Source organism: Nothoprocta perdicaria, unplaced genomic scaffold (assembly GCF_003342845.1).
Source record: "Nothoprocta perdicaria isolate Ctin4 unplaced genomic scaffold, notPer1 scaffold_5, whole genome shotgun sequence".
In the NCBI taxonomy this organism is placed as follows: Eukaryota; Metazoa; Chordata; class Aves; order Tinamiformes; family Tinamidae; genus Nothoprocta; species Nothoprocta perdicaria.
Window position 1 is genome coordinate 9,986,273 of NW_020455754.1, and position 12,425 is coordinate 9,998,697.

The 12,425-nt window shown below is 40.8% G+C and overlaps 1 protein-coding gene across 2 annotated transcripts in view; it reads right to left on the reverse strand.

Annotated features, from left to right (window-relative positions):
• Positions 1-12,425, reverse strand: part of SPOCK1 (SPARC (osteonectin), cwcv and kazal like domains proteoglycan 1) — a 246,313-nt gene that overhangs the window by 162,763 nt on the left and 71,125 nt on the right. The window contains exons 3-4 of one of the 2 annotated variants that reach the window (XM_026047476.1): positions 4,622-4,630; positions 2,070-2,115 (exon numbers count right to left, since the gene is read on the reverse strand). In XM_026047476.1, coding sequence (XP_025903261.1) covers positions 2,070-2,115; positions 4,622-4,630 — 55 coding nt within the window. The remainder of the gene's footprint in view (positions 1-2,069; positions 2,116-4,621; positions 4,631-12,425) is intronic. The other variant, XM_026047477.1, reaches the window with a different exon arrangement.

Consider the following 12,425-nt stretch of genomic DNA (forward strand, 5'->3'; position numbering starts at 1 on the left):
TGTTCTGTAACGTGACTTGTTGGCTCTCTCTTGCCATTTTATTTGCAACTTCTCTCCTTTCCAGGTGTGACTCAAGGTGCTGGTTTTAGCAGTTATTGCAAAAATCTAAAGYGAGCTTGGGCACCTCTTTTAACACAATGTCTGCAATTTAGCTCCTGCAATTAGGCAGCGCTGACACCATCTGCTGTTCCTTAACTGTTATCAAGTGGTTAAATTACAGCAACACCGRAGATAAATCATTATTGGAGAAGGCCGTGTAATTCTCAAGTTCTTGGTTGCTACAATTTATCAGACTCTTAATTGTTTGACTAAAAATTCACTCTTTCCTTTTTCTTTCTTCTTTTTTTTTTTCCCCCCCTTTTTTCCAGCCATGAAGTAGCTGTTGATGGTAAAGGGAGAAGCGTGTGACAGAGACACTGGAGAGGGAGAGGCTTTTATATATTCATTAATAGAAAGGACTGCTTTTGCTGGTTATCTAAGCAGAATTCAGAGCACCAGAAGAAACTTGAACCGTGGGAAACCTGAAGGAGCTGCAGTGCTTTGCCTGGCTCTGCCTGCAGGAAGATAAATGTGAAAACACCCAAAATACGGAGCTGCCACCCAGATCAGGGCTGGTCTTGGCCAGGCTTCTTCTCAGGGTAACAACTTACACCCACCCTGCCAAACGTGCTCATGTTAATAAGTCTCCTCCTCACTCCGACCACAGAAAAAGAGGTTATTTCTCCTAGCTGTCGGGCAGCTCAGTCCTTTCCTCTAACTGTCTATTTATGAGGTGCTCTCACTTGAAGTGCTCCATCAATAATTTGAAACATGGATATTTAAGACACTCCCCATTTCGCTTTGGAAAAGTGAAAGAGAAAAGAAGAGAAACTTGAGAAACGCTGCAGATGGAACACGGCCATCAAGGCAGCAGGGAGATGRGCAGGTTTAAAGTGAAGAGATTACAAGCATGATGGATAAAATGGAGATAATTCTAAAAGCACAAAGGCACCCATCCCTCAGGAAGTATAAGAAAAGGCACATGCAAAAGCCTCCTGCTGAACAGGAAAGGAAGGATATACAATATTTATACAAAATCAAGTTAGATGAAAGTTCAGGCTAGTTCAGCTGCTCAATAATGTGCCTGAGTAACTTGCTTCCACAAACACCTTTTCTGAATATAAAATCACAATTACATATCCAAACGGCCACTTCCCCACACCTAGTTTGTTATCTACCCTCACTGAGGATGAAATTCATCCCTGTTCTGAAGGGCAGCGCACGCCTTGCACTGCACTCGATGCCAACTGGAGCACAAGATTTAAGAGASGCAAGTAATTGTGCGGTGAATTCATGAGACTGGACTTTCTCTGCCTTGCATTTACTGTGCATAGAATCATTCTTCTCAAAGGGACTCCTCTTATAGGATAACTCCTGTTTAGAAATAAAACATACACACAAGTAGATAGAAACTAAAATACAGCAGCCAGGGAAGCTTCTTTTTTTTCTCCAAAAATATCGTGCCCAGAGCAGCCCTGGAAATGACTACTGGAATAGTCTTTGCTTCCTTTCTCCTCTCCTATGCTGGCCAAAGTATTGCCATCACTTAACAACTCATTAAGTCCAAAAGAACACTGACAAAAGCAGCACATGAATCAGCTGCAGAAGCATTTTGATTTGAAAAACAGCGCCAGAATTCATACATTACAACCAAAGAACTTCCCTCTCGACTGGTGGTTAATAAAACTAGTCACATTTACCTTGTTCATTTAATAAAGTTCAGAAGACAGTAAATACATGGAAGCGACCCACTTTAAATGACATGTTAAACTGGAATTGAGTGGATACAGAGAACCCTTGCTAAGCACATATATCATCATGGAATATAAATGGGAATGGATGAGCATGGAAAAACAGCTGAAAAATACAAAGATGAGTCAAACCTTTAGCTATGACCCACCTCAAGCTGTGACTAAATTGGGAATGAGACCTGAATAAGAGTATGGGCCTTCCCTAATGCATGGGAAAATGGGATAATGCATGTATCACAAAATAAGACAAGACAACCACAAAATATGCACTGTATTTACCTTGATCAAAAGGCTTGTTTGGATTCCAGTTTCTGAAATAATCATCCTAAATAGAAAAAAAAATAAAGGAAATTCAGGCAAAATCTTTTCAGTACAGTTTCATGTAAATAAACCGCAAATGAATCAATTCCTCTTTTGTTGCTAGCATGTTCTATCCAAAGTAGATAAAGCCATTAATAGGTTATTTCCTAAAGAACAGGAAGCACTGATTAGAAAGCAAAGATTAAAAACTTGCCCAAATTCTTCTCTTCCCATTTTCATTCCAAATCACTTTCCCAAACATGCCCCTTATTAAATATAACACTGTAACAACACTGTATTATTACAGATCAGTTTATAAAATGTGATAATAAAGATAGGATTCTATTGCTTAGATAATGTGACATGATCCACACCAAGATCTTGTCATAAAAGATCAGCAGTATAAATCTAAAATTATACATATATACATACATATATGGACACRTACAAATCACACGATTACAAATGTACAGAAACCCAGCAATAACATCTTAAGGACTACATTTTAATCACAGCAATATCCAGGAGCACTTGCAAGAAACAGTCAAGGAAGGAAGTGCTACCGACAGACCAACTGTATTTGAAGTGAGGAAGCATGGAGGATTTCTGTAACACCGCAACAATTTTCTGCATATTAAYCTTTAATTCTGCCTTGATACATCCAGTTTGCCCCATTTGCTTCTTGACAAGGGCTGCCATTGCAAAGATGTCCTTAGCAAGCTGACCAACGTCCTGCCTGGATTTCTTCTCCCCACTAGAAGGGCAGCTGAAAGCCCATCAGTGGGAGCAGGAGAAGGCAACGCTGCTCTTGGCTGCCCACCGGGGATGGGTGAGCTGCCCCCRGGCATGCCCAGGGCCGGGGGCCACATCTGCACTGCCAGGAGGACCGGTTTTCTCCTTCCGTGTTCTCCTCTCCACACCGGCATTGGCGCCTGCCCCAACTTCATGGCCCATGACAATGTTCCTCACTACCAAAGATGATTATTCATCATTTATCTCAGGTAGGGGAGAAGTATCCTGTGCTTTCTCTCGAGGAGGACAGGATTCAGCCCTGGGAATAGAGTATTAGACTTGCCTTTGAATTCTCCAGCTTTGTTAGTACAAAAAGAATCATCGGGATGCGACGCTTTATCAGTGAAGATGATGTGCTGCTTTTCCCACCAAGTGTTCATCACTTTTCAGAAACACGGGTTTGTTTTTTAGGCTTTTTGAGCAGTTTCCTTTTTTTTTTTTTTTTTTTTTCCTTCCCCCCTCTGATAAGAGAATATTCTTTTTCCCCCTACTTACCATATTTTTTAGGTGATGCTTTGCTGCTGTTTTTTCAGCATCAGAAACTGCTAAATAATTCAAATCCCAAGAAAGGTTTCTTACGCTGTTGGCATATGGAACTGGTTTTGAAATACAGATCGGAAAGGGGGTTCATCTCCATTTCAGTGTCAAAGGAATATGTTAGAGCAACTGCACCTTGCTCATAAAAAAAGTACAAAACACCCATCTGCTCTGTAGCCCTATTCCTTAGCCTTTACRCAGGCCTGGTTAGACCTTTTTAAAAACTGAAATTATTTTGGCATGTGCCTGAAAAGCCAGTATRAAACAGAAAAATACACAAAGGAAAACACTTTAAAAACTTTTGAAGGAGAGCAGGAAAATAATCTTTGAGGTATCCACATACCAAACTCATTCTTATTTATAAATGCAAATACTCACAATATAACCGTTCTAGAAATCAGGTCAACGGCACTCGAAATAACTCTGGACAAAAGTTGGACAAAGGAGAAGCTGGACAAAAGAAAATAGAGCACTGTGGTTTTGCTGCAGGATTTATAGGGGCAAGTGCTGCAGGCGAATGGTTGCAGGACTATGRGGGTAAAATCCAGCCCTGGAGCCAGGGCTGAGCAGAAACCCCTTGCCTTGTGGAGAGGCACCGAAAGCCTGGATTTGAAAAATGAACTGTGCTCTGTGTTAGCACTCTGCTGTGTGCGGAATTTTAGGTATTAACCCAAAAAGCCTGGAGTTTGAGGTGGCTGCTCTTCGTACCTCCCAACGTAACGGGGTGCTGGTACATCCCTGCAGCCCCCCAGAGCAGCACGGGATGCTGGCGCAGCAATACAGAGCACCCCAACATGACAGCGACCTGCACATGTTTTCTAGCACTCAATGTGAGGAGAAAAAAAAAAAAAAGCACCAAGATAATCAGTTCGATCTGAAAGTTTCTTGATTGATTTGAAAGATTTAAAAATTGCATTCAGTAAAATACAGTAATGACAAAAACGACTGCTCAGAAATCTGAGACTTCCTATCAAGACAGGTACTAATGGATGCAAAATACCTCCTCCCTGCCATAACATAAGAACATGGCATTTTAACACATCAACAGATCAATATTATCATATTAATAACAAACACATATTAATGTTCCATCCATAACAATATTATTAGCTGATAATAAGAGTTTAAAGTATAACCAGCATCATGGATATTTCATACTTTTATTCACTCTATGTTACAATTTAAAAGTAAAGAAAACCTACCTCAACTTCCTGAATACGTAAGCATTACAAATGAGAAAAGAAAAAAAGAATGAAATCAAACCATACAAAGATACATTAACATTCATCAATTTTTTTTTTCTTTGGCGGCTTTTGAAAAGTGTAATTGCTTATTTCCTAAGATTTTAACCTTGGAGTCATATCATTTTCTCTCCTCCTTTTCTGGCCAGACCCTCTCCACCTTGGCTGGGTTCTCGGATGCTGCTCAGGCTGCTCACGAGCCAAGTGCCGCGGCGCTAGCACGGCGCCTTCTCCTGGAGCGCCACAAAAGAGGCTTTTTCATCTCCTTTTGGCTGACAGAAGCACCAGAAAGCATTTTTTTTTTTGCTACACATCTCAGCTGTAACACACCTGACATATAACACAGATTTAAAAATAGTTTTTCCATAACTGGCTTGACAGCCTGTTTATTTGCTAGGCTTGGAAGAGAAGGCAAAACTGGGCACATTTCAGTACAACTGGTGATGGCGAGAGAGGAATATTTTTGACAAGCAAACACTTAATTCAGGTTCCTGCTTCGACCCTCAGAAAGTGCAACTGAGAACAGGTTATAATCATAAAAAGTGAAGACTATATAGAAAAACAACTACACACTGCTACACTTGGGCCTCACATCCCCATCATAATTTCACTATTTTGATCTGAGTAATTAAGAGATGAAACACATTTGAAGGGATTTAAATCCCTTTCATTGTAGCTTGCAAAAATAAACTAAGTTTCTTCTAAGAAAAGCAAAATATTCTTTTATCATTCACCACACAGGTGCTATATCCAGCCAGCTTAGGTAGATAGGCCATCAAAATCAATCTAAAGAACATTTATATGATAAGCTAAGCACTCAAAGGATATATTAAAAATGGTAACCTCACAAAAGCTTTCTTATTCACACGGCCCATTCTTTCATGCAACAGATGCCTCAGAGGTTTCTACCCACTTTCAGTAGGATTTAACCCAAGGATACAGAATACAAGGACAAATTCAGTTATGTTTGTAGCACCACTAGCGATATTTAAGATACTTCCTTACATCTTTCTTGATTGAATGCAGCGATTTATTTTCAGTCAGACAACACAAAACGAAGTCACATGAAGAAAATCAAATATATGCATCAGAATTATTTTTTTTTTCTGCCCAAAAGGATGATATGGAAATCATCTGCTATTGAGCCCATCATCTATCTAGATGAAATACTAAATAACCAAGAAAAATAACCATGACACAGGGAGAACTATTTACAAAAAATATCTCATATTTGACTTGCAATACCAAACCTTGAGCTAGATCTGGGTCTGCTGCAATTTCCTATTAATGGTATCAGAAAAGTCTGCGAGTAGAAATCAGCTGCAAGAGCAACACAACTGCCCTCCATTTCACAAGAGCCACTTAGCCTTCCCTCCCTCCAAAGCCAGCATTAAAATATATATAAAACAGGCATTTTTTTTTTTCTCCTCATGACTAACACGGTAAACAAACAGCTTTTGGGTCTCCTGAAATTTATGTGTTTTTGCATAAAAACTGTGGTGTTATTTCCACCACACTTCCCTCCATTGCTGCTCCTCGGTTTAGCTATTACCTAATTCTTGCTATTTCAGAAGAGCGAGCGAAACACGGCTGATTTAGCCCTCGTCGTGCACGCTTTGCTCATCAAAAAGCAACGCTTGCAAGATGCTCTTGTTTATAAATAGAGGCAAACATTAGCTAAACGGGTGCATAAATATTTATGTTTTGTCAYATTAATTGAGCTTATACATTATTTGTATGAATCAAGCAGAAATGAGATGCTGCCCAAAATAAATCTATGGAAAACCCTCCTTTTTCTACATTTTTCCACAGGAGCTCAGTTGAGTTGCCTGGGTAGATCATCCCGTGCTGACCAGGCCAGTGGAATACATGGCCATCCCAAAACCACGAGCACAAATCTCTTCTCCAAAGCCTAACATCCAACAGGATCTACCCTCCATCTCCTCCCCACTGACGAGAGCTGAGGTTTCCAAGTCTCTCCAGGAGAGACATTCATTATTTTCCTCTTCCATGTGCGATGTATGATTAAACCTTTTAGCCTCATAAAGACCAGCTGGGAAAAGGGGTAATTACCAGCTCATTTGCTCTGGCAAAACGAGCTCCAGAAAGAGGCAGCTGCAGTTTGGGCCTCTCTCCACCTTGCAGGAGGAGGATCAATCCCAACGCGAGCAGTGTGGAAGCACCAGCTGCTGCTTGCTGAAGCCAACCGAGCCCGAACCACAAACATCTCCCCCAGGCCCATTGCCCRTGTTAAGCAAATAGCTTGTGTCAGCAAATTGCACCTTATTTATTTCTTTATTTGAGGAGAAGCAAAAATATTTTCCCCACYGACTCCTTCTGGGAATAGGGATTCCCAGTGATTGCCAGTGCCTGCAGCAGTATCCAGAGCTGCTTCCAAACTCCAAGCACATGGAGCCATCTTGAACCATGCTGAACTCTTCAGCCTCTCCTGGGAAACAGTGAATTTGCATCCTGGATGCTTTGGCTTAGTGAGCTCGTTGTGGCCCGTGTGCTGGCTATTTCCTTTCAACTTTGGCAAGAGAAACCTTTGAAAAATTTAGTGTTCAATTTTCTGGAAAGGTCGGGACTGCAGGAGTTTGCTTATAAAGTTGGCAACGTTAAGTGRTGGAATTGAGAGAAAATGTTTCAGACTGAATTAGTACCTACAGGGAATGAAGGCTCTGGGGCTGTCAGGAGCTGTCTAGAACATTGGAGCTAAGTCATTAATAAAAATGTAGAGAAACGGCTTAGCCTAGAACGAAGACATGGTTCATCTAAAGGCATCCTATGAGACCTATATACAGTGTTAAACATATTAATACTGACTTATTATAAGGGTATAAAACACTTATCCAAATTAAAACACAGATCCATATGGAATAAAAAGAGGACCCTCAGTATATATTTACAATCTCATACACTATAAAAGACTCAAATTCTCAAAGCTCTGAAACTTTGGTGACTGTGTATTTTTTGTTCAGCTTTGTCTATGCCCAGAATATTGCTTTCTAAATGATTTTCACAATGAAAAGTTTTGAGTGTTTTTTCCAGGTAAACAGGAGACTTGTCGTTCCTGTTTTACTAAAGGACTTTTCCAGAAGTTCCTGTAGGCAATGCTAAGGAAGTGGTATGCAGAACTTCCAGCAGTCCTTCTTTATGAAGGGTCACAATGATTCATTAGGACGGCAAAAATTTCAGAAATGAAATTAAAAAAATGAAAATAATAGAAAAATAAGTTACCACTGAGCCCATGTCAGCCTGAGTAARAATCCTCATCCTCAACCATGTGGCCTTCTATGCAGAAACCTTCCACTTGCCCTATCAGAAGTATTTTTGAAAATGCACAAGTTCAGAAGGAATTAAAAATAGCTTTTTTAAAGAAAATCACTCTTTATATATCCATCAGAATGAAGCCAAAGGGTCCATCTATACTGATGAGGGCAAACAGATGCTCATTCACCCTACTTGAGCTTCAAGCAGGGTGAASGAAGGCCAGCTGGGAGCCAGGAGCTACATAGCTGCTTACGCGCAGCGCTGTGCCAACAAACACAGCTGATATATTTGGGTGGGTGAAATGATCACACAGCTCTGCACCAGCTTGTTTTGCAATACTGAAGACTGAAAAAAGCCTTGATTTGATTTTTTCTTTGCTGGCCCTTTTTACCAGAATAACTTCAGAGTGCATTATCGCTTCTGCCTGAACTTTTCATTAGCATGGGGTAATGGCCTCTTTCCCCTGTCACGACTTAAAGAATTCCTATTAGCATCACTTAAATCAAGCTTTTCACACCTCTAGTTTGCCCTACGGACACACCAGCTTTGGCTGGAGACTGTAGAGCTTTCATGTGCCTAGAGAGGTAGAACTAGGGAGCCTGCCAAGCCAGGGGCTCAGCAGCCCTCGTGTGGGATGTGCTGCCATAGACACTACGTTACCTTCAAGACCACATCCAAAAACAGAACAGTACTTTGGTCCTTATGCTGAAAAATGAAAATATTTACCCTGATYCATCCAAACAAATTCTCCTAGGGAAATGGGAAAAATGTGTTCAATACATTTTCTCCCCGACCTTCACTGGGGTCCTCCCACAGGCTTATTTGGAGAAAGAGCAAAAGGGAGTGAGGAATCGGGGCTGGAGGGACAGCAGGCAGTGGGTACTTTTAACAAGGCTTGAGGATAAGGAGTAGTGCAACGATGATTTACCCTCTCAACTGGAACAGAATTTCCTCCGGCAATCAGATCCTGGGGGAACCTGCAGGGAAGCTTGATAGTTACYGACCCTGAAACACATTTGTAAATCCCTACTCTCTCCAGAATTTGGTCCGAGGCATTAAAAGAGTTTCTGATTTCTTTAGTCACTCTCTGATTATACCACGATGCCTAGAGCGCGCTTATGCAAATCTCTGCTTAACCAGACCTCCCCATCCATCTCCTACAACAAACACGGTTGAATCCGCTTCTGAACTTCACTCAAGGCTCCCAGTGCTAGTCAGAAAATTACGTTTGAAATGACCTGTTTGGAAACAGGAGCGTGTGGGAGGGAAAGAGTAGGTGATAAACAGGAGAGGGTAGGAGGAAGAGGATGGCCCCCATGTGATGGAGGAGAGTGAGAATGCAGGCGAGACCAACGGGGTTCTTCTTTCTCAGCTAGGAAATTCTCATGTTCGCTACCCCATGAGCTTTGCCCAGGTCCTCAGATAGACCTGCAGAGAACTGCTTGTCACGCAGCGGCTTCGGCAGGACAGACAGACGCCCCTGGGAAGCGCTGAGCTCAGTATCACAGACCAAGTAGCTCCTGCTTGGGTGGGAAATGAGATGAAGTCAGAGATGCAGAAACATCCTCCCTTCTCCTTCCCCCGTGAACTTCCCAAAGGCAGCCTTGCTTCTCATCTCTAAAAGAACATTTTGCATGAATGAGCAACTGGGTAGAAAAATCTAAGCCCCAGACTGCAGTTGTCCTAATAACCTTCCAATTCACAGAAATAATGTGGATGCCAGTGGTGCGAGGTGAAGCCAATGGACCCCCGCTGGTCTGCACAAGCCAAGAACCTGGGAAGCAGCATTTCCAACATGATCATTTGCTTGTTTTTCCATTTACAAAAAGCACTTTACTTTAGCTAGGATCAGCGTAGGGAACATCAGGGAAGAATGGCCACCTACACGCTCCRCATAAAGAGAAAGATATTGTTAATAAACCATTTTCTCAATAGGTGCAATATTTAAAACACACAGTGAAAGCAAAGCCATTAAGCTCTTTCCACATCTTAATTTTAATTCAAAGGCTCAACTTACATTTGTAGAATGCAATTGTTTTTAGGCAGCTGGAAAGCCAAACACATTAAGCTTGAAGGTTATAAAGCCATTGGCAATGTTACTTCGCTTCCAACATTGCTGCTGCTTTGAGAGCACTTTTGCAGGAGCTGCTTGACAGATTTGCTGGCCCTTTGCAGCCAAGCATTTGGGATCAGTATCCAGAGAATTACATCCACCTACAGGAATCCTAACACCACGACTGCTTCTGCACATAGGAACTGCTTCGCTGCCACTGAATGGCAGTCTGCATAATAATGAAATGCACAGATTTATTTTTACTTCACTTTAGGAGAAATCTTCAGAAAGCTGTTTTGAAGCATGTGATTTTTACAAAATTTACTATTATGGGAATAATCTGAGTACAAGATGAAATGATAATTCTGCTATCAAAGTTATAAAATGAAGGTATGAAAAAAACTGTAATCACATTCTGCATAGATGCACAAAGCCCAAAGGTTAAAAAATACAAGGGAACAAACAGCAATTGAACAAAATCAACTGATCTAACTAAGTATTTGGTGATATAATTTTCTGAGCTCTAAAGAGACAGTTAAACCAGTTATTTTGTCCTAAGACTTTAAAATTATTTCTTTAAGTGCATAACTAATGACTGACAAGAGACTGCATTATGCGCAATGAAGTGTCCCTGGAAGTAAACACGAGTTTGTTTTTACTTCATCTGGAGCTTCTAGCTCCAAGCAGTGTTGGGAAAAATCTTTATTAAGGCACAGTCCAACTGGCGATGTCGAAAACTACAGATTTGCGTTTGAGTCAGTATTTGAAGTTTATTAGGGCTGGATCAGGAACAAGCATTCATGGTCAACGAGTCTATGAAACAACCAGTTCCTGAGTGAGCGAGACATTTGCAGACAGTTTCAGTTCAGGAGCTCTGTGAGCCATTACAAATGTGTGGTTTCCATTCTGGTTTACGACACTATTTTGCTAATAGTCTCTGGCATTGTATTCCGAAATGGACAAAGCATCAAAAAAACATTATGCAAAACTGACAGCCAGCTTAATGGAAACAAAAGAGCCGAACATCTGCACTGAGCGCTCCCAGCAGTTGCCATATTATTTTTTGCTGCAAATAGAAACCTTGTCCTCACTCAACAAAGTGCTTCTCGCTTATTCACATATCACCACCGACTGGAACATATAGTAATTCATTCTAAATTTCTTGATTAGTTCATAACAGCTAACAAATAATGAGGTTTTCTGTAGTAGTTGGGGCTGGTTGATTCATGGAAAGTCCCTCATGTCTCTTTTCTGTTAGTGATGCACTTACGTTGTCTTTAGAAAATTCACACCGAGAGCATGAGCATAACTTTTTGCCGACATGGGAAAAGAAGCTGTAGCAAAACATTATTTCACAGTCTCAGGAACCTTCTAACCAAGCAGCCATGGCTCAAGAGAATATATAGCCCCGAGATCTCCCGAAGACATTTTTGCACTGCTCTGCTGTGAACAGAAGCATGTTCCTGATCTCTAAGCATTACAGTTGCTCACTGTTAAAGGGATTAAATCATGAAACTTGTCAAAAATAAACCAAAAAGGCATTCTTACAAAGAATAAGWCCTGGGAAAACAGCACTCAGAGACAAGTACAGCATACTAAAGGTCATGAAATACTAAGTCACAAGACAACACTTGAATTCTGATCAGCCATCATCTTACATTTGAAGTTCACAAGAACTAGTTATTTAATTTTAACAACTGAAAAACAGTTCAAAAGTGCAGTATGACTAATTTTCCAGCCTTAGACATGAAAAGTTGGAGCAAATATACCTCCTAGACAATGGTTATACCTACAGAATATAGAATTATTAAGTAAAGGTCCTGAGAATCTCCACATGTGTTCTCCAAATAAAAGGCAAACAAAACCACCCCAAGCAAATCAGTTCTCTTGTACTCACTCTGAACTTCATAGGTCTCTTAAGGCTACATAGAGAAAACCTCAATACCTCCTTTATTCCTAAAGTGCTCTTCCCTTTCCTGTTCTCTAAGAAAAGTAATTTAACATCATATACATTTTAAACTACACCCATCACTGCTTACACAGGCTTTAAAATACAAGGTTCGAAGCAAATGCTTAAGCACCTAATCTACCTACTTCCAAAAGTAAAAAATCTCTTTGCTTCTTTCTGACCTCAGTGACTTAACTAATGAACAGCTGCCTAAGGTGCTCATCCTAAGCAATCTTTCATGCTGCTAAGCCCAAATCTCACACCTTATTCATGACTCTTCCAAGCAGGAAAAATTGCTGGAAGAATCTACAGCAAAATAAGTTGATTTACTTGAGAAACACTAATGCAGATTTCTCTGGAAATGCCAGTATTTACCCAAGCTTGAAGCTAGAGATGAGGGAACTGGCTTGGAGCAGAGTTCATCCGGACACCAGTTAGCAAAAGGAACCAGCAAAACCCCACACTTCAAAAAAACCGGAACCCCCCCCCCC